General features: G+C 43.4%; 1 protein-coding gene across 2 annotated transcripts in view; it reads left to right on the forward strand.

Moving 5' to 3' along the window:
- The window catches only part of myo3b (myosin IIIB), a 97719-nt gene that overhangs the window by 52956 nt on the left and 22178 nt on the right, over positions 1 to 22585 (forward strand). The window contains exons 24-33 of one of the 2 annotated variants that reach the window (XM_014173244.3): positions 699 to 778; positions 11117 to 11137; positions 12055 to 12132; positions 12420 to 12625; positions 14500 to 14611; positions 14741 to 14903; positions 15126 to 15206; positions 16755 to 16851; positions 18349 to 18388; positions 19250 to 19370. In XM_014173244.3, the coding sequence (XP_014028719.1) occupies positions 699 to 778; positions 11117 to 11137; positions 12055 to 12132; positions 12420 to 12625; positions 14500 to 14611; positions 14741 to 14903; positions 15126 to 15206; positions 16755 to 16851; positions 18349 to 18388; positions 19250 to 19370 (999 nt within the window). The remainder of the gene's footprint in view (positions 1 to 698; positions 779 to 11116; positions 11138 to 12054; positions 12133 to 12419; positions 12626 to 14499; positions 14612 to 14740; positions 14904 to 15125; positions 15207 to 16754; positions 16852 to 18348; positions 18389 to 19249; positions 19371 to 22585) is intronic. The other variant, XM_082968920.1, reaches the window with a different exon arrangement.

Here is a 22585-nt window from a genome sequence, read left to right on the forward strand (position 1 = left end):
CATTTGGACATCTTGTGCAGAAACTTTGAAATGTTTCAGACTGTCTTGCATATGCTCGGGTCATATCCTCTCGTCTGTCCGGGAGTGACTGTAGCACTGCAGTGAGATCCAGCTCAGACTGGTGAGGTCCTAAACTGCCCCCTTCTGTCTACCTAAAGGGTTACCCAACACACTGGTCCACAATGGAACTGGCCTGCTCTCAAGAGACATGCTTGTTGAAAGCAGCAGTTAACTTGATTTTCTGGGCATGGACTCTACAAGGTGTCGAAAGCATTCCTCAGGGATGCTGGCCCATGTTGACTCCAATGCTTCCCACAGTTGTGTAAAGTTGGCCGGATGTCCTTTGGTGTGGTGGAACATTCTTGATACAAATGGGAAACTGGTGAGTGTGAAAAACCCAGTTCTTGACACAAACTGGTACGCCTGGCACCTACAGTACCATACCCCGTTCAAGGGCACCTAAATCTTTTGTCTTGCCCATTCACCCTCTGAATGGCACACATACACAATCCATGTCTCAATTGTCTCAAGGCTTAAAAATCCTTCTTTAACCGGTCCCCTCCCATTCAGCTACACTGATTTGGGATCATAGTTTTCACCTGGATTCACCTGGTCAGTCTATGTCATAGAAAGAGCAGGTGTTCATAAAGTATGTGGGATTGTATTGACTTGTTGCTTTGCTGTGTTGGTTTGAATAGGTAATCTGGCCACTTCCAGGGCGAGAGTCACTGCTGCCTCAAGGTCACTGCCACCCCAGCTCAGCTCAGGACGCAACAAGGTGGGCTCTCTCTCCCTTAAAGGGATACTTCAGGATTTTGTCAATGAAGCCCTTTATCTACTTCCCCAGAGTCAGATGAACTCGTGGATACCATTTTTTGTCTGTGTGTCCATTTTGAAGGAAGTTGAGCATTGGCTCTCGAAATTAACTTTCTTCATACTGGATGCAGAGACCTAAAAATTCTGTCTATGAGTTCATCTGACTCTGGGGAAGTATCCCGAAGTATCCTTTAAACCCTTTTAAGGGCTATTATTTCATCCAAGTTGAGACCATAACTTCTTTAGGCTCTATATTTGGCTGGCGTTAAAGCAGCGCTAGTGTTAAACGTACGTTAGTTTGCAATTTCATAAAACACGAATGTTTTTTTTCCCCCATTTCGATTTATTTGATTAAAAACCATGCATAGCACCCCCTCCTCTCAATGAAGGCTGTTTTCTTTTAGTCCTTGCCAATTTAATCAAGTAGGCTAGTCAAGACCATATATAAAGTGTTTGGCTCGTGAGACCGCTTGGAGATAAATCTTAATCAGCAAAGCTTTGTTAAAAGATAATGTTTGAGAGGAGCAAAACAGCGAGCTGACATTCCCTTTTTAACAGTGAGCTGACATTCCCCAACTGTTTGTTTTTCGTTTAATTGTATTAAAAAAAACTTATTAGAATGATTCACTGTACTGGTTTTATGGTGAGAATGTCCGTGGCACGCATGCAATGCAACTTCTGGAGAAGTGTAAATGCGATCTGTAAGATGATTCCAATATGTATATAAAACATTATACACTACATGACAAAAAGTATGTGGACACCTGCTTGTCGAACGTCGCATTCCAAAATCAAATCAAATTGTATTGGTCACATACACATGGATAGCAGATGTTATTGCGAGTGTAGAGAAATGCTTGTGCTTCTAGTTCCGACAGTGCAGCAATATCTAAAAAGTAATCTAACAATTCCACAATAACTACCTAATACACACAAATCTAAGTAAAGGAATAGAATAAGAATATATACACTACTGTCACGGATCCCTCCGGAACTTTCATCACGCACACCTGTCCCCTATTCCCACTGATTAGTACTTGTATAAGTGTGCCCTTTGTAACAATAATGGACCGACAACGGAAACCAATGTCCGTTGGTGCGTGTGAGTACCTGTGCTGCGTGTTTTGGGCTTTCGTGCCCTTGTTGATTGCACAGATGATTACAGGTCTCGTCCCGTGCATTAATCATTGTGCGCATGTGTATTTATTCGAGGTACTCCTCGCTCTTTTGTTTGGGTTTCAACTAGAGGTCGACCAATTATGATTTTTCAATGCCGATACCGATACGGATTATTGGAGGACCAAAAAAAGCCGATATCGATTAATCGTCCGATTTCTTATTTTTTTTATATATACTGCTCAAAAAAATAAAGGGAACACTAAAATAACACATCCTAGATCTGAATGAATGAAATAATCTTATTAAATACTTTTTTCTTTACATAGTTGAATGTGCTGACAACAAAATCACACAAAAATAATCAATGGAAATCCAATTTATCAACCCATGGAGGTCTGGATTTGGAGTCACACTCAAAATTAAAGTGGAAAACCACACTACAGGCTGATCCAACTTTGATGTAATGTCCTTAAAACAAGTCAAAATGAGGCTCAGTAGTGTGTGTGGCCTCCACGTGCCTGTATGACCTCCCTACAACGCCTAGGCATGCTCCTGATGAGGTGGCGGATGGTCTCCTGAGGGATCTCCTCCCAGACCTGGACTAAAGCATCCGCCAACTCCTGGACAGTCTGTGGTACAACGTGGCGTTGGTGGATGGAGCGAGACATGATGTCCCAGATGTGCTCAATTGGATTCAGGTCTGGGGAACGGGCGGGCCAGTCCATAGCATCAATGCCTTCCTCTTGCAGGAACTGCTGACACACTCCAGCCACATGAGGTCTAGCATTGTCTTGCATTAGGAGGAACCCAGGGCCAACCACACCAGCATATGGTCTCACAAGGGGTCTGAGGATCTCATCTCGGTACCTAATGGCAGTCAGGCTACCTCTGGCGAGCACATGGAGGGCTGTGCGGCCCCCCAAAGAAATGCCACCCCACAACATGACTGACCCACCACCAAACCGGTCATGCTGGAGGATGTTGCAGGCAGCAGAACGTTCTCCACGGCGTCTCCAGACTCTGTCACGTCTGTCACATGTGCTCAGTGTGAACCTGCTTCATCTGTGAAGAGCACAGGGCACCAGTAGCGAATTTGCCAATCTTAGTGTTCTCTGGCAAATGCCAAACGTCCTGCACGGTGTTGGGCTGTAAGCACAACCCCCACCTGTGGACGTCGGGCCCTCATACCACCCTCATGGAGTCTGTTTCTGACCGTTTGAGCAGACACATGCACATTTGTGGCCTGCTGGAGGTCATTTTGCAGGGCTCTGGCAGTGCTCCTCCTGCTCCTCCTTGCACAAAGGCGGAGGTAGCGGTCCTGCTGCTGGGTTGTTGCCCTCCTACGGCCTCCTCCACATCTCCTGATGTACTGGCCTGTCTCCTGGTAGTGCCTCCATGCTCTGGACACTACGCTGACAGACACAGCAAACCTTCTTGCCATAGCTCGCATTGATGTGCCATCCTGGATGAGCTGCACTACCTGAGCCATTGTGTGGGTTGTAGACTCCGTCTCATGCTACCACTAGAGTGAAAGCACCGCCAGCATTCAAAAGTGATCAAAACATCAGCCAGGAAGCATAGGAACTGAGAAGTGGTCTGTGGTCACCACCTGCCGAACCACTCCTTTATTGGGGGTGTCTTGCTAATTGCCTATAATTTCCAACTGTTGTCTATTCCATTTGCACAACAGCATGTGACATTTATTGTCAATCAGTGTTGCTTCCTTAGTGGACAGTTTGATTTCACAGAAGTGTGATTGACTTGGAGTTACATTGTGTTGTTTAAGTGTTCCCTTTATTTTTTGGAGCAGTGTATATATATTTATTTGTAATAATGACAATTACAACAATACTGAATGAACACATATTTTAACTTAATATAATACATCAATAAAATCAATTTAGCCTCAAATAAATAATTAAACATGTTCAATTTGGTTTAAATAATGCAAAAACAAAGTGTTGGAGAAGAAAGTAAAAGTGCAATATGTGCCATGTAAAAAAGCTAACGTTTAAGTTCCTTGCTCAGAACATGAGAACATATGAAAGCTAGTGGTTCCTTTTAACATGAGTCTTCAATATTCCCAGGTAAGAAGTTTTAGGTTGTAGTTATTATAGGAATTATAGGACTATTTCTCTATACCATTTGTATTTCATATACCTTTGACTATTGGATGTTCTTATAGGCACTTTAGTATTGCCAGTGTAACAGTATAGCTTCAGTCCCTCTCCTCGCCCCTACCTGGGCTCGAACCAGGAACACATCGAAAACAGCCACCCTCGAAGCATCGTTACCCATCGCTCCACAAAAGCCGCGGCCCTTGCAGAGCAAGGGGAACAACTACTCCAAGTCTCAGAGCGAGTGACGTTTGAAACGCTATTAGCGCGCACCCTGCTAACTAGCTAGCCATTTCACATCGGTTACACCAGCCTAATCTCGGGAGTTGATAGGCTTGAAGTCATAAACAGCTCAATGCTTGAAGCACAGCGAAGAGCTGCTGGCAAACGCACAAAAGTGCTGTTTGAATGAATGCTAACGAGCCTGCTGCTGCCTACCATCGCTCAGTCAGACTGCTCTATCAAATATCTAATCATAGACTTAATTATAACATAATAACACACAGAAATACGAGCCTTTGGTCATTAATATGGTCGAATCCGGAAACTATCATTTCGAAAACAAAACGTTTATTCTTTCAGTGAAATACGGAACTGTTCCGTATTTTATCTAACGGATGGCATCCCTAAGTCTAAATATTGCTGTTACATTGTACAACCTCCAATGTTATGTCATAATTATGTACAATTCTGGCAAATTAATTATGGTCTTTGTTAGGAATAAATGGACTTCACACAGTTCGCAATGAGCCAGGTGGCCCAAACTGCTGCATATACCCTGTCTGCTTGCACAGAACACAAGAGAACTGACACAATTTCCCTAGTTATAAGAAATTCATGTCAGCAGGCAATATTAACTAAATATGCAGGTTTAAAAATATATACTTGAGTATTGGTTTTAAAGAAAGGCATTGATGTTTATGGTTAGGTACACATTGGTGCAACGACAGTGCTTTTTTTGCGAATGCGCTTGTTAAATCATCACCCGTTTGGTGAAGTAGGCTGTGATTCGATGAGAAATTAACAGGCACCGCATCGATTATATGCAACGCAGGACACGCTAGATAAACTATTAATATCATCAACCATGTGTAGTTAACTAGTGATTATGTTAAGATTAATTGTTTTTTATAAGATAAGTTTAATGCTAGCTAGCAACTTACCTTGGCTTCTTGCTGCCCTCACGTAACAGGTAGTCAGCCTGCCACGCAAGCTCCTCGTGGAGTGCAATGTAAGTCAGGTGGTTAGAGCGTTGGACTAATAACCGGAAGGTTGCAAAAACGAATCCCCGAGCTGACTAAGTAAAAATCTGTCGTTCTGCCCCTGAACAAGGCAGTTAACCCACCGTTCCTAGGCCGTCATTGAAAATAAGAATGTGTTCTTAACTGACTTGCCTAGTTAAATAAAGGTGTAAAAAAAAGAAGAAGAAAATTGGCCACAATTGGTGCCCAAAAAGACCGATTATCGTCGGCCCTAATTAATCGGCCATTCCGATTAATCGGTCGACCTCTAGTTTGAACCCCGTGTTTTTGTTACGTGTTTGTTTGGTCTTCGTGCCCTTACACGGCACGGCGTCATTTTGGATATCATTTTAAAAACTATTACGCATTCCTGCGCCTGTCTTCCGATCCCTTTTACCAACATTGACAGAATAATCGACCATTAAGGGAGACAGTCGTCCGACGACACTGCGACTGGTCCGTCCGATGCTGCCACAACAACTTCGGCAGCTGCAACTGGGCCGTCCAACGTCGCCACAATGGGTACGTCCGACGACGCCACTTCAGCAGCCACAACTGGACCGTCCGACGATGACGCAACTTCGGCAGCTGCATCGGGTCCTAATCGACCCGCACTGCGTTCCTGTGATCGTCCTCGAGGCCGGTGTCGTTGCACTGCTTGTGCAGCGAGTCGGGGGGTACTGTCACGGATCCCTCCTGAACTTTCATCACGCACACCTGTCCCCTATTCCCACTGATTAGTACTTGTATAAGTGTGCCCTTTGGTTTCCGTTGTCGGTCCATTATTGTTACAATGTCCGTTGGTGCGTGTGAGTACCTGTGCTGTGTGTTTTGGCTTTCGTGCTATTGTGGATTGCGCAGATGATTACTGGTCTCGTGCCGTGTGTTAATCATTGTGCGTGTGTGTTATTTATTCAAGGTACTCTTTGCTCTTTTGTTTTTGGTTTCTACCCTGTGTTTTGTTACGTGTTTGCTTGGTCTTCGTCCTTGTGCCTTTACACGGCACGCCGTAACTATTACGCATTCCTGCGCCTGTCTCCCAAATCATTTATGCCGACGTGTCAACTACTGGTTAAAAGTTTTAGAACACCTACTCATTCAAGAGTTTTTCTTTATTTTTACTATTTTTTACATTGTAGAATAATAATGAAGACATCAAAACTATAAAATAACACATATGGAATCATGTAGTAAACAAAAACGTATTAAACAAATGAAAACATATTTAATGTTTGAGATTCTTCAAATAGCCACCCTTTGCCTTGATGACAGCTTTCAACACTCTTGGCATTCTCTCAACCAGCTTCTGAGGTAGTTACCTGGAATGCATTTCAATTAACAGGTGTGCCTTAAGTTAATTTGTGGAATTTCTTTCCTTCTTAATGCGTTTGAGCCAATCAGTTGTGTTGTGACAAGGTAGGGTTGGTATACAGAAGTTATCCCTATTTGGTAAAAGACCAAGACCATATTATGGCAAGAACAGCTCAAATAAGCAAAGAGAAACGACAGTCCATCATTACTTTTAGACATGAAGGTCAGTCAATATGGAACATTTCAAGAACTTGGAAAGTTTCTTCAACTGCAGTCGCAAAAACCATCAAGCGCTATGATGAAACTGACTCTCATGAGGGACTCCACAGGAATGGAAGACCCAGGGTTAACTCTGCTGCAGAGGATAAGTTCATTAGAGTTACCAGCCTCAGAAATTACAGCCCAAATAAATGCTTCACTGAGTTCAAGTACCAGACACATCTCAACATCAACTTTTCAGAGGAGACTTTGTGAATCAGGCCTTCATGGTCAAATTGCTACAAAGAAACCACTACTAAAGGACACCAATAAGAAGAAGAGACTTGCTTGGGCCAAGAAACACAAGCAATGGACATTAGACCGGTGGAAGTTTGTCCTTTGGTCTGGAGTCCAAATTTGAGATTTTGGTTCCAACCGCCGTGTCTTTGTGAGATGCCGTGTGGGTGAACGGATGATCTCCGCATGTGTATTTCCCACTGTAAAGCATGGAGGAGGAGGTGTTATGGTATGGGGGTGCTTTGCTGGTGACACTGTCTGTGAATTGTTTAGAATTCAAGGCACACTTGACCAGCATGGCTACCACAGCATTCTGCAGCAATACACCATCCCATCTGGTTTGGGCTTAGTGGGACAATCATTTGTTTTGCAACAGGACAATGACACAACACACCTCCAGGCTGTGTAAGGGCTGTTTAACCAAGAAGGAGAGTGATGGAGTGCTGCATCAGATGACCTGGCCTCCACAATCCCCCGACCTCAACCAAATTGAGATGGTTTGGCATGAGTCGGACCGCAGAGTGAAGGAAAAGCAGCCAACAAGTGCTCAGGATATGTGGGAACTCCTTCAAGACTGTTGGAAAAGCATTCCAGGTGAAGCTGGTTGAGAGAATGCCAAGAGTGTGCTAAGCTGTCATCAAGGCAAAGGATGGCTATTTGAAGAATCTCAAATATAAAATATATTTTGATTTGTTTAACACTTTTTTTGTTACTACATGATTACATATGTGTTATTTCATAGTGTTGATGTCTTCACTATTATTCTACAATGTAAAAAATAGTAAACATTTAGAAAAACCCTTGAATGAGTAGGTGTTCTAAAACTTTTGACCAGTAGTGTACATATAAATATATGGATGAGCAATGACAGAGCGGCATAGGCAAGATGCAATAGATGGTATGAAATACAGTATATTCATAAACTCAGCAAAAAAAGAAATTTCCTTTTTTCAGGACCCTGTCTTTCAAAAATAATTTGTAAAAATCCCATGCTTGTTCAATAAACCATAAACAATTAATGAACATGTAACAGTCAGTATCTAGTGTGGCCACCAGCTGCATTATGTACTGCAGTGCATCTCCTCCTCATGGACTGCACCAGATTGAACCATAAACAATTAAACAATTAATGAACATGCACCTGTGGAACGGTCGTTAAGACACTAACAGCTTACAGACGGTAGGCAATTAAGGTCACAGTTATGAAAACTTAGGAGACTAAAGAGGCCTTTCTACTGACTCTGAAAAACACCAAAAGAAAGATGCCCAGGGTCCCTACTCATCTGCGTGAACGTGCCTTAGGCATGCTGCAAGGCAGCATGAGGACTGCAGATGTGTCCAGGGCAATAAATTGCAATGTCCGTACAGTGAGACGCCTAAGACAGCACTTCAGAGAGACAGGACAGACAGCTGATCGTCCTCACAGTGGCAGACCACGTGTAACAACACCTGCACAGGATCGGTATATCCGAACATCACACTTGCGGGACAGGTACAGGATGGCAACCACAGCTGTCCGAATTACACCAGGAACGCACAATCCCTCCATCAGTGCTCGGACTGTCGCAATAGGCTGAGAGAGGCTGGACTGAGGGCTTGTAGGCCTGTTGTAAGGCAGGTTCTCACCAGACATCACCGGCAACAATGTCGCCTATGAGCACAAACCCACCGTCGCTGGACCAGACAGGACTGGCAAAAAGTGCTCTTCACTGACTAGTCGCGGTTTTGTCTCACCAGGGGTGATGGTCGGATTCACGTTTATCGTCGAAGGAATGAGCGTTACACCGAGGCCTGTACTCTGGAGCGGGATCGATTTGCAGGAGGAGGGTCCGTCATGGTCTGGGGCGGTGTGTCACAGCATCATCAGACTGAGCTTGTTGTCATTGCAGGCAATCTCAACGCTGTGCGTTACAGGGAAGACATCCTCCGCCCTCATGTGGTACCCTTCCTGCAGGCTCATCCTGACATGACCCTCCAGCATGATAATGCCACCAGCCATACTGCTCGTTCTGTGCGTGATTTCCTGCAAGACAGGAATGTCAGTGTTCTGCCAAGGCCAGTGAAGAGCCCGGATCTCAATCCCATTGAGCACGTCTGGGACCTGTTGGATCGGAGGGTGAGGTCTAGGGCCATTCCCCCCAGAAATGTCCGGGAACTTGCAGGTGCCTTGCTGGAAGAGTGGGGTAACATCTCACAGCAAGAACTGGCAAATCTGGTGCAGTCCATGAGGAGGAGATGCACTGCAGTACTTAATGCAGCTGGTGGCCACACCAGATACTGACTGTTACTTTTGATTTTAACCCCCCCCCCCCCCCCCTTGTTCAGGGACACATTATTAAATTTTTGTTAGTCACATGTCTGTGGAACTTGTACAGTTGATGTTTCAGTTGTTGAATCTTGTTATGTTCATACAAATATTTACTCATGTTAAGTTTGCTGAAAATAAACGCAGCTGACAGTGAGAGGACAATGTGGACTGCAAACAGGTTCAAGTTAACAAATTTAGCAAAGATGGGATAGGTCTACTGTACATTTTGTTATTTTGTTTCTATAAGCTCTTTAACAAACTTTAATGGACTAACATTGGAATTGGAGTTGATTCCAAGGCAATACATAAAATACCTTAAATACACAACTCAAAGCAACCACATATTTAGCTATGGAGCACGTTCTGATTGTCCAGTTAGGGGCCAAGCCTCGACACACCCACAACTTGTTCATTCATCAAAACCCAGCCCTTTTGTGCCAACGCCAGCAACTGCGCCGATAATTGTGTTTGTGAAAATAGCTCAAATATTTCTGACACATCCCCCGAACCTATAGCACTACCGCCCAACGCTAAGATTGACGATTGCGTTAGGTTTGTTAAAATAGAGCCCTGTGTATGAGTTCACAGGGATTACATCAAAAACAAACTGTAGAAATCAAACACAACATAGCATTCCCTTGTGAATGCTACTGTCTTGCTCGTGGTGCTGTCTATCTCCACGCTGTCTGGTAGTATTGTTCAGATTCAGGCAGTTGTGACTGACATTGTATTTACTTGAGCTGTTAGTCCATTGTAGCAGCTTGCGAGATCATTGAAAACGATTTGAATCGTTTGAACATTGAGAACGAGTTGAGTCCAAGTGCACCATGCTCTACCCTTAACTGGGATCCCCCTGACACTATAAAGGCATATCTCAGTGTTTTACCCCATCAACAGCTTTTAGGAAGGAGGCTTTAAATGATGACGGCCGGTACGGCTTTCTCGTACAATTCCTATTGTAAAGAACAACATGTTGAATGGTAGACGTTTGATGGAACATCATGTTACAGGCCTCTAGCCAAAACGAGGCCACAGTTAGGCCATAAACAATTACAATTGCTGCAGCCCTCTGAAAGCGTTATCTGGTTTTATATCTTCCCTATTAACTAGTGTAGTGAACCTAATATATAATAATGCTAAAGGCCATTTAGCAGACGCTTTTATCCAAAGCCACTTAGTCATGTGTGTAGACAAACCTGCACACATGACTAAGGCTCTGGGCTCCCGAGTGGTACAGCGGTCTAAGGCACTGCATCTCAGTGCTAGAGGCGTCACTACAGACCCTGGTTTGATTCTAAGCTGTATCACAACCGGCCGTGATTGGGAATCCCATAGGGCGGCGCACAATTGGCCCAGTGGGGTCCGGGTTAGGGTTTGGCTAGGGTAGGCCGTCATTGTACATAAGAATTTGTTCTTAACTGACTTTACTGACTTAGTGTACCATAAAAGTAATTATAAGAAAAATACTCTGTTGCTCTATTCATCTCTCACTGTCTGAACTAACCTCTTTTAAAGGGAAGCATACAGTAAAATCATAATGTCCTGTTAAGATTTTGTCGATTGTCAAATATTGTATATTAAGAAATGACTCACATTATGATTTTTGGTGTTATACCCTTTAAGGGAGATTTCAGATTCTTTACTTCTTGTCTATCCTCTTATCGTTTCCTTTTTTTCCATGTTTCTCAACAACATCTTCCTGTATTCAGTCTCCCAAATACCTATTGAAGGTAAGAACAGCCTATGGTTGTTTTTTTTACCTTCTACCTTGTCTTGCATGACTTTCTTATTTTTCTCAGTAAAATTTTTTAACAACATTTCTACTGTTTCCAATGGTTCGCTACTGGTATCATGTGGAGGGGTTCAATTTCTCTGTGGTTTGACATTGTGACATTTTCATACACTCTTTGTAAAGCATCAAACCAACTTATGAGCTGCACTACTATACTTACTCTGTATAACGAAAGTACACGGTAACGATGAGTCAAACTCTGAAATATGATTGATGTAAAATGCATGTTCTCCTTTGCCCAATCAAAATCTGTGGAAAGTTCTAAACAGTTAATAGATGAGAAGCTGGTAAAAGTTATCATTGCAAACAAATGATTGAACTAGTGCAGACGTATGGACGGCCCTTGTTAAAATACATGGGCAGAAGTAGTTGAACAGAAAGGGGATGATTGCTGGTACTTCTGTCTGAACAGCGTTCAACATAGACACTGTCAAGACATCCAATTACTACATGAAGTTGTTCAGAAAATGTTTGACATACCTTTCCCCCTGTGGTAAGATGAAATAAAGTATTAAGATATGCACTTTGCTGTGTAGACTTACTATAAAATATTGATTGCGTCATTCATTTTTATGAAGCCATGAAGTGTGAGGGCCATTAGAATGCTTATATTGTGTCCTCGTTAATCCGTTGTTAGAAGGACTATCTGGTTTGAGATGGCAAGCCTCATTATACAGTGCAGCGCTAGCTGCAATTCTCCCATGCCCCTCAGCTGTACACATCCATTCTCTACACTGTTGGCTTTAAGTGTTTATGGTGCTGATACCCTTCCCAGACAACAGTACAAGCAACAATGTACTGCATTCATGTCCATCCCATTGTGAGGAAGGAATTAATGGGACAGCTTGTGTTTAGGTGGACACCATGGAGATGATGCGACACCCTGAGGAAACCACCAACATGAGGAGACAGACAGTGGCCTCCTACTTCCGGGTATGTATCGCCATCACCACACACAACCATACCGTTTCGGGAATGTTTTTCATTGACCTCTAATACAGCAGAAAAGGGTTTTAATTTCTGGGTCGATTTCTATCAAGCGGTGAAGAGCGTGTCAGTAAAAATATTGTTTTGCTGACACAATAACAAAACAGCATCAGCACAGAATCTGTGAATTCCGCGATGACAGTAGGAAGTAATGCATAATGCAAAGAATAATCCCTGTTATCTTCTTTGCTCTGCCCCCGTCGCCTTGCTTTGTCTCCTCACTGCGTTGGCAGTACTCCCTGATGGATCTGCTGTCTAAGATGGTGGTGGGTCAACCCCACTTTGTGCGCTGCATAAAGCCCAACGATGACAGACAGGCGCTGCGCTTCTTTAAGGAGAGGGTGATGGTGCAGCTACGTTACACCGGGATCCTGGAGACAGTGAACATCCGCCGCCAGGGCTACTCCCACCGCATCCTGTTCGAAGAGTTTGTTAACAGGTAACAACTGCAGTGAGTCCGGGCGCCGCGGCGCTAGATGTACGCGCCGAGTGCCGACACAACCCCAGTGGTAGAGCAGAACACGTGCACTGTGTGTGCTACATCACACAAAACACGGCTTCCTTAATTAGATGGGAGTTAAAACTTGAGCACAGCAATAGGCTCACTAATTGGCAGTCATTAGTGATAGCGTAAGACTACATCCTGTACAACTCACTGGGTGGGTTCAACTCTCTTAACTGGGTGGGTTCAACTCTCTTAACTGCGTGGGTTCAACTCTCTTAACTGGGTGGGTTCACTTCACGGGACTGGGAAATAAGGGCACAATTCAAACAGAGAGGAACTCTGAGGCTGACCGTAGACATTTTAATTAATCTTTCTTTGCTATTCATGAAGGGTTTGTTTTTATGCTCAGTGTCCTGGACGCAGTCCATATCTGAGATCGAACCCCATTATTCCCCGAGTGGGTAATGAAGTAATGAAGAAATTGGGTTAGATACAGGATATTAGATAAGGTTTTTATTTGTTTTTCAAATGTCTGGCAACATCTGCCAGTGTGAGCATAATAAGAATTCCATCTATTGAAAAAAAACAAGGATTTAAACCTTCCTCGACCCATCAAGAATAAAATACATACTCAAACTAGGTCCTTGGGAAACCGTACGTTTGATCAATTATCCTTTGAAAAATATTCCAGGCACCTCCAATGGGGCGCTTTAATATGATGTACAATTTAATTAGCTTGGGCTTGTGGCCTGTGTAAAAAGCAGTGGGACAGCTGGTTAGTTCCGCTGCTCCAGGGGAGCTTTTAAAAGATTGTGTGTTTAATTTAGCCGGATTTCAAGCAGGAAACCTTGAATGACCACATGTCGTTCTTCTGCCTGTCCCAATTCTCTGACGTTGTTGGTGAGGCTATTTTATTTGAGGGTTCACTTAGTTTGGTGATAAAAGGGAGAGTGCATCACCTGACAATCGCCTGTTGACCCTCAGATAGAATGAATGTGTACGTGCAGGTGTGTGTGAGGAGGGGGGAGGGGCTAGATTCTCATTTAGCAGTGTTTAAAGCTACTGTCCTGTTAGGTCAAATCAACCTAGTAACACATCTGTTGTTTGGAGTATAGGAGACCATATCCTGGCATGTCCCTGGCTTTCAACCTTGCCATTGAATCTATCCCATCCAAGCCAGGCAGAAATAATTCTGACAGACTCAATAGTTAAACTGCACCTTTAGTGCAATACTGATTTAAATTTGTGCTCTCATATCAAAGACTCGTCTGATGTTGCCAAGGAGTGTGCTTTGTATTTACCATCAAAGAAAGAACAGGTATCAACAGGAATTAGAATGAAAGGCTGTAGGATGAGGTGGGGGGGAAGGGGAGGGTTCAAAGACGATTTTCTTCAATCTCCATTGTTGTTTTTCTTTTCTTTGACCAACACCAGAACACAAGGAATGAACCAGCAGTTTGGGAGCCTTGATGTCCCTGAACAAACAGTTATATCAGCTCTGTCCTATGCGGGTGTTTTATAAACTGTGACAGGCGGGACAGTCAAGGGCCTTAGACAATGAAGTAGAGACATGCACTGGAGCTGATTAACACAGATGGGTGTCATCTGTGTAGTGATTGAAATAAGAGCGCATAGTCCATTCAGAAAAGCTCAGACAATAGGCCTCTGTTAGTGACTCATGCCTCAGCGAGCCTCGTTTTCTTTGTGCACTGATCCACGCATGGCGATTGAATTAATTTAGATAGAAATATATTTGGAAGTTGTATGAAAGGCACGTTTCTGAACTGTCTGAAAACACGGAATCACGGCAAGAAATAGGATTACCTATGATAAAGGTCAGATATCTTTCCCTCTCCCCTCTTTTATAGGTATTACTATCTTGCTTTCCGGGCTCACCAGATGCCTGACACCAGCAAAGAAAATGCCGTTGCCATACTGGAGCGGGCCAAACTAGAGAACTGGGTCTTAGGGAAGACAAAGGTAAAGTGATGATGATTAGTCAGGGAATATTATAGTGATTCTTGTTTCAAAATATACGGATGGCATCGGAACTTTGTCCATGGATTGAGGTGCTTCGATGTTAAGCTCCCTGGGTGTACTGTATGTCAGGTGTTCCTGAAGTACTACCATGTGGAGCAGCTGAACCTGCTGCTGAGAGAGCTGATAGCACGGGTGATGGTGATGCAGGCCTACACCAAGGGCTGGCTGGGTGCGAGGCGCTACCGCAGAGAGAAGGAGAAGAGGAACCGTGGGGCCGTCGTCATCCAGTCAGGTAGCCATCCACCTGGCCTAATCTGGAGGACTATACTTCATAAAAGAGTGTGACCCAGTGTGACCCATATAGGCCAAAAGAGCAATGCTTCAGAGTAGATAATAAGACCTCTGAGAGTTCATTGCCACCTGGTTGTGCTCTGTTTTGAAGTGGGGTCTCATGTTGTATGTGCCGTCTATATTGTTTAACTGAGGTTGATCAGTAGCTTATTTCTCTCTGTAGCCTGGAGGGGCCACACTACCCGGCAGAATTTCAAGCGAACCAGAAAGGAGAGGGAAGATGCGGCTGTTTGCATACAATCAGGTAAAGCATGGCAGATGTGGTTGTATTGTTCTCAGAAGTACTCAACACACTAAATAGGGCACTTCTGAAAATTTCATGCACTTCTATATCCAAATGATGTGCTTTGGAATTCTTCTTTATATATTTTTAAGAGAAAATTAATAAAGGTCTGAAAACCTTATGGTTTGATGAAATACCTTTTTGATCTCAATAAGCAGCCCATGAAACCGTAATAATTAATTAATAATGTATAAGGAAAGGCTTTTGAAAGTTTGGGCAGCATTTGGTCCCCATGTTTCAGAAGAACAGTGCATATTGAGATCCTTTTTTTCCTTTCATCTCTTTCCCAGTAAAGGCAAGAGAGGGGGGTTATCCCTTCTGTTTCCTCACAACTTCCTCTGTCAAATTCCCAGTCTATTACACTGCTCTCACATACCAGAAACAAGATGCCTTTTTATACTGTCAACCTTTTCATCTGAAATGTAAATTAATTCGTACTCAGTGTGCCTTGACGAAGATCAAAGTGGGCACATTAACCTTTGCGGGCCTCCCCCACTCCTTTGAGCCTCTCATTGGAGGACAAGGGAAGGTGCCAAGAGGGGCAGGGGAGAGGAGGGGTAGAGGAGGGCTGGGGGGAGGAGACTTGGCATTGTTTTATGTGGCTCTCCTAAGGGCTGCCCTCATCTGGCACACGGAGCATATCAGTCGCCTGCACACCTTGTGTAAATGTCCTCCATTAAAACCCTTGTAAATAACGCTGTGGAATAGGTAAACAGGTTTTTTGGTGTGAGAAAAGCCCTGCTGTCGGCCCTCGCTCTTTATCTCTTTGTAGAACTCCACATTGACGTGTTTGTGTGTGGGCGGGCGGGCGGGCGGGCGGGCGGGCTGAGGAGAAGGCCAAACCTGACATAAGTGGGGCCTCAGCCCTCCGACGGAACACTCCAACACGCTCACATTGTGTGTTCACTGCAGCTTATAGCCTTTGAGGTGGGCTGCATTTGCATTTTTTAAATAAACAGATGCCTTTCAAATGTATGAGTCTGGTGGCTCCTCAGATCTCAGCAGGGCCTGGGGGGCATGCTAACCATCGATCAGATTAGACCATGGAAAATAGAGCTGCTCAACAATGTACTCCAACATTCTTTTTCACTGTGTATAATTTTACAACTAAAACACAAAGCCCTTTGACTGAATAGCGTGGCATGCTCTGTTTAGTGCCATCCATTAGGGTCCCCTTTTGTCATCACATATTGTTTTGAAAATCCTTTTTGGATTGATGAAAAATGGACTTTTGTACCACTAACTGGTAGAATTTTTTACACTTGGATAACATCTTTGTTTACTGAATTGTAAGTTACAAGGCTTTGTTAGTTGCCAGTCAGTAATTGCCCAAGCCACACTAATGAGTGTTCTTTAAACTATTTCAAATAACATCTTGTGTCCTTTTTCTTTGTCTCATCTAGTTTAAATTGTGCAGTTAAGCGTAGCTTAATACTCTGAAATTAATTTAAATCCCAGATAATATCGTGTCGGAATGCATTGATGGTAGTCATATTACTGTATCCACAGCATACAGGGGCCACCGAGTGCGTAAAAACCATGGAATCCAGAGGCACAGATCTCACCCAGGGGCACGAGGCCACACTGACAGGAACGAGTATTTTGGGTCAGTTTCTTCATCCCTTTACCAGTGTTATATTTGATCTAAAACAGTTAGCTATGTTTTTGTCAGTGTGTGATTGTGTTGATGTATCCATTAGGCTCTAATGAGTAGGGTGCTCCAAAGTCTGGCCACAGACGGCAGGGTTCAGCTATCTCCATAGGGATGATATTCTGTGTTTTTGTATGTTTGTTTGTGGTTTACTGTAGTTTTTTAGTGTTAAGTGTCTCTGAAGGCCATTAGATCTGAGCCTGGTGTGCACCCCTGCCAAGCTCATTCTCAAGTTGTTACAGAAGGACCTCCGGTAGAGACCACAGTCATGGGGCAAATGGGTTTGCATACCAGTCACTCAACTTGAGCTCTACTACACAGACCTCTTTCCTCCCCTCGTTAATGTACTGTTGTTTCAACCACTAGAGGAAGCTCCTCCTATTGCACCACCTCTCCTTTTTATAAATGTAATAAATAACTTTCCACCAAGATAGTGCACTTGTCTGACCGCAAACGGGGCTGGGCCCTGAACTGGTCTCCAGATGTAAGAGCTGAACGCAGTTTGTGTTTACTCAGCGTATGGGCAGGCCAGTCATTAAGGAAGTATGTGTGAAGCAGGAGAACAGCAGCTGAACTGCAGTACACATGGTGTCTGGCCAGTGCTGCTCACAAGTCCAACCGAGCTGACTGTCGCACCACTCTCCTTCAACACTTGTTCTTTCATTCAAGACCACTATTGATTCTCTCTTGCCTTATTATTTGGAATAGTATTGGTTTATTCCATAATCTTCAAATGTTAAGGGTATTATATATATATATATTTTTTTAAAGGAAGTAAATACATAGGCAGTACTTGGGTTTGGAAGTATATTGCCAACTGATGCACAGATCCTCCATTTTGTTGGAGAAGCTGAAATCTTTATTCATTTCTGCTTTTATTGAATTTGTCGGTCAAGGGCGGCAATGCATCTCTCCAGACTCAAAGACTAGATTTCCACATCTGAAAATGTTATGCTTGTTGTATACCCGGGCTGAGAAGTTTTTCTTCTGGGAATTTTTTCTCCATGTTTACAATCATATTCCTTGGTGAGAAAACTTCAAACCTCAACTTAACAATTCTGTTTAATCAGTGTTGGAATCACTCCATATAGATTTATTTTGACGAGATCTGGCCAATTTTCCCCTTTTAAGATCTGTGGGCTCTTACCTACACGCTGTTACTTTCCCCTTTTATATCACTCAGTGCCTTGCACACTGTCTACGTTTGTGTCTATCTCCAAAGGTTTCTATTGCATCACACTGCCCAACCTGAATAATATTCCCCAGCTTTGTTCTGTTGCTCTACTGTGTGTTCAGTCGTGTGTCTATATGTCATATGAAAGAGAGACAAGATGAAGGATGGTAAATCTTACATAATAGTTTGTATATCATTATCTATGTTGTACCATGTGAAATCTATTGTGATAGGTGGTTTAGGATCAGTCCTCTAAACTCTCTTTTTCACCTTTGTAGGTATGATGGCAGACACACTTCCAATGATCACAGAGAGAAGGTACGTTTTTTTTATCAGAGAAATGAATATTTTAGCATAATACTGTACTTCTACAAAGCCCCTTGAACATAGATTATTCATTAGTTTTTTGAGTCCTTGAGACAAAAGACTTCTCTTGCTCCAAACTCCATCTCAATAGAGAGACAGGGTGGTACAGGAATGGGAGAATCAAAAGGCTGGAAATTCGCGGCTGAGAATAAATGCTTGCTGTTCCCGGAGGTGATTTGTCTTTGCGCTTCTCTTTCTACAGATGTTAGACCCCTTTTTGGTAAAGACCTGAGGTTCTTTGGTAGCACTTTGATATCCTGCTCGAATTCAATATGTGAAATAGAAGAGCCACTCCGTGACTAGGAGCACATCACAGTCTTTGAAGTCTGATCCAATTTTTGCTGCTCACCATTTGATGTTGAAAGGATGAAATGAGGAAAACGCAGTAACTCTGCTGAGCATATGTAAGATTTAAAAAGCAAAATCCTTTGGAGGATGTACTTAGAAATGTTAAGCAGATTAATACTTTCCTATAGCTCTTTTATTCAAAGGTAATTTCTTTATATGAGAGGTCTGTCTGTGTTGTTATTTTCAACCTCACAATTAAGTCAGTGTGCTGCTATTTGCAGGGAGGTAGGGGTAATAGCGGGGCCTATGCGATTGCATTAGCATGTGATTAACATTGCAAAACACATTCATGGGTTGTGTCTGCCAAAACAGTAAATTAAAAATAAATGAATTTGAATCCAGTATGACTAAGAAACAATAATAAATAGGCAGCCTGCTTTTACTTGTGTCTTTCTGTCTGTCAGTGTATTTTGTGTTTCCATTGACCAGTACTCTTCTGGGTGTGTTTATGCTTCTTCTTTAAAGGTTGCTCCCGACCGCCATGATAAACAACTGAGAAATGACAGCAGAGACAAAGTCAGAGAAGACACAGTAGTGAAGCCTTGTAGGGAGACAGGCAGCCTGCGAGACACACAGTGTAAACAAGGTAAGCCCGAGCACAGAGCTGAAGGGTGCAGGTAATTACGTAAGGAGACAGGAGAAATCCAGCTTTAATTGATAAAGTGCCATTTTTAATTCAGGAACCCTTTCATCCTTACCAATCCTTCCTGCCTTTTTTTGTTGACAACAAAGGGAGAAAGTATTATGAGTGATATTTATATGGTATTTTAATAACCTGGGTCAACTGGTCATAAACGACGTCTCATCGCAGGGGTTTTAGAAGTGGAGCTATAGCACTTCAAAGCCTCATTCTCCCACACGCCAAGCCCTTTGCTAAAGATCTCATCAATGGCTCTAATAGACACCCATAGTAACGGTGACAAGAAAATACACAAACCCTGATTTGTTGAACATATGTTTGGTTTGCTTTTTGCCCAAGGCGCTGAATTCCATTAATTCATGCTGCCTGGGAGGCTGAGTGGGTGGTTGAGCAGGGGGCTGCTGATTACGGCCGTCACCCAGCCCACCACTAGCCTGCCTGGGTAATGGGAGCCCGGCCCTTCATTAATGTTATTATGAGACTGAGGTAAGAGACGGAGGTGGAATACCGTTTAGCTGCACGACCGGGAGATTACGCGGATTAGACATGATAATATAACACAGACAGGGCTCTCCAGCGGGCGCGGGATTAGTGTCAGCATGCCACAGCAGGTCTGGGTTAGATAGCAGCTAATTCGGTAATGCTGGATACAGGTGACCCCCGCTCTGAAGCATCACTGCCGCTGACAAGGGAGTGCTTTTAAGAATTTATGATGTGTGAATATGAAGGGAAATGCTGGAAGGAATAGCAGTTTGAGTTTAATTTCATTCATTGAAATATGCATTTAAAGTGTTTCCCCCACTGTAGTTCCCTGGTTTATACTAGCAAAAAGAATTAAGCAGTTATGCCATTATAAATTGGGAAAATATTAATTATAACTAGCTAGGTCTATTAATGAGGTTTGAAATTCCCTTCTCCTGAGAGCAGGGTAGCTGGTTTCGGGGCAAAATGCTAAATGCTGTGATAAAAACATTTTCATTTTCCATAAGCCATGGGCTTTCATAATGCTTCACTTGTGTTGTGTGTAGAGGTCACATAGACTTTCAGGTATTCATCATCTCTTTCCTCCACGTTTATATTCTGAGGTCTGCTTATGGCTCAAGTTGCTTTCAGGAAACCATATTTGAATACGTTGAGGGAGGCCACGGTGGCTCAGGCACCCAGGGTACACTTTGATCCCTGCAGATCTGAGGCCTTTTTTATCCTGAGGTTGAGCGAGTCATGGAAGCCTGGCCCTGCCAGATGTTTGGAGACCAGGCTTCTTCCTGTGTCTCATCCTGCCGACGCCCCTGGTGAACGCTTATATTCTGGGGCTGAGGTGAACCTGGAGTGTTTCAGGACACCAACAGAGAAAGTAGAAAATTAGCCCAGGAAATTCAAATCCGCTTTGGCCAAAAGAGCTCTGTGGCACGACCCGGAACCTCTCTGCGTTTGATGGACGCTAAGTCCCTTCTAAGTAATTTAACTGAGCTCAGCTGTGCTGTGTGGTCCAGGACAGCCCCATTTGTGAAAGCAAGACAGGAGGAGATTACCCTTAGTTTCAAAGATGTCTGTTTCAGTGTATGTTTAACACAGGGCTAAGGGACTATCCTTCAGCTTTAGCCAGATACCTGCAGTGCTGCCTTTTGTGGAAGGAAGAAGGAAAGAAAGAATTAAAGCACTCCACAGACACTGGGCACAAACTGGTTGAATCAACGTTGTTTCAATGTAATATGTCAACGTATTGCAATATGGAATCTGTGGAAAATACATTGGATTGCAGAAAGTCATCAACGTAAACTGTTGTTTTCAACAACAGAATTATGACATTATGGTTAAAAAAATTATACATAGACAAAATTTGTATAAAATATGTTGAATTTGTACCTTTGAAATAACGTCAGATCTTCAACATTATATCCACTATCAGAAGAAAAAAACAGTAGGCTGGGCAGCACATCCTACTGGAGAGTTGATTTATCTATAGCAGGGATGGGCAACTTTGATGGGGGTGGGGGCAACTAAAAATCTGAACTCATCATGAGGGGCTGCAGTGGCTTGCGGGTCTGCGTACCCACATCCATACCCACACAAGCTGTCAGAACCCGTCCTAGTCTTTTGGGTGAAATTTTGTTGGGGAACCCCCTTGCGAGCAAAACATATTAGCAGCCCCCCTCTTGACAGAGGAGACATTCCTGCAATTCTACACATTTTACCATGGGGTGTAGAGAATAATAATACTCATTTTGCCATGGCACGGAGAGAAAATGTTGCAGTTTTACAGTGTATTTCCTGCAATTCTACAGATTTTGCCATAGGGTGGGAGAAAATGTTTGCAGTTTTTAATATAATATCTAAGAGTGACTGACAAAATCATTGGGGCCAGTAATTTGACCATGATTGCTAGTTTAGATAGCTGGCTAGACTAACTTTCCAATCTAAAAATGGTTAGCTGACATGGGCTAGTTGAGTGACTGTCAGTAGCTAGGTTTCCATCCAACTGGCGACAGATTTTAATGCACATTTTCCAAAATCTGTATAACGGACTTGTTGCAGATAAAAATCAGTGTGTGATGATGTAGTGCACACAAAATGTACTTTTAAGCTTACATTTTCATGTACTGAATAAGAATCTAAAGTTTATTGTACTTCCATCACATTTTCAGCTCTACCTTTTTCTGGCACCACTCCGCCAGGGCCCTCACCTCCTCCCTGTAGGCTGTCTTGTCGTCATTGGTAGTCAGACCTACCACTGTTGTGCAAACTTGAGGATTGAGTTGAAGACGTGCATGGCCAACCAGTCACGGATGAACAGGGAGTACTGGAGGGGGCTGAGCACGCACCCTTGTGGGGCCGCCTGTGTTGAGGATCAGCGCAGTAGAGGTGTTGTTATCTACCTTCACCACCTAGGGGCGGCCTGTCAGGAAGTCCAGGACCAAGTTGCACAGGGTGAGGTTCAGACCCTAGGCCCCAAACTTAATGATGAGCTTGGACGGTACTATGGTGTTGAAGACTGAGATGTAGTTAAAGAACAGCATTTTTACATAGGTATTCCTCTTGTCCAGATGGGATAGGGCAGTGCGATGGCGATTGCGTCATCTGTGGATCTATTGAGGCGGAATGCAAATTGCAGTGGGTCTAGGGTGTCGGGTAAGGGGGAGGTGATATGATCCTTAACTGGT

This window comes from Salmo salar, chromosome 25 (assembly GCF_965601325.2).
Source record: "Salmo salar chromosome 25, fSalSal1, whole genome shotgun sequence".
NCBI lineage: Eukaryota > Metazoa > Chordata > Actinopteri > Salmoniformes > Salmonidae > Salmo > Salmo salar.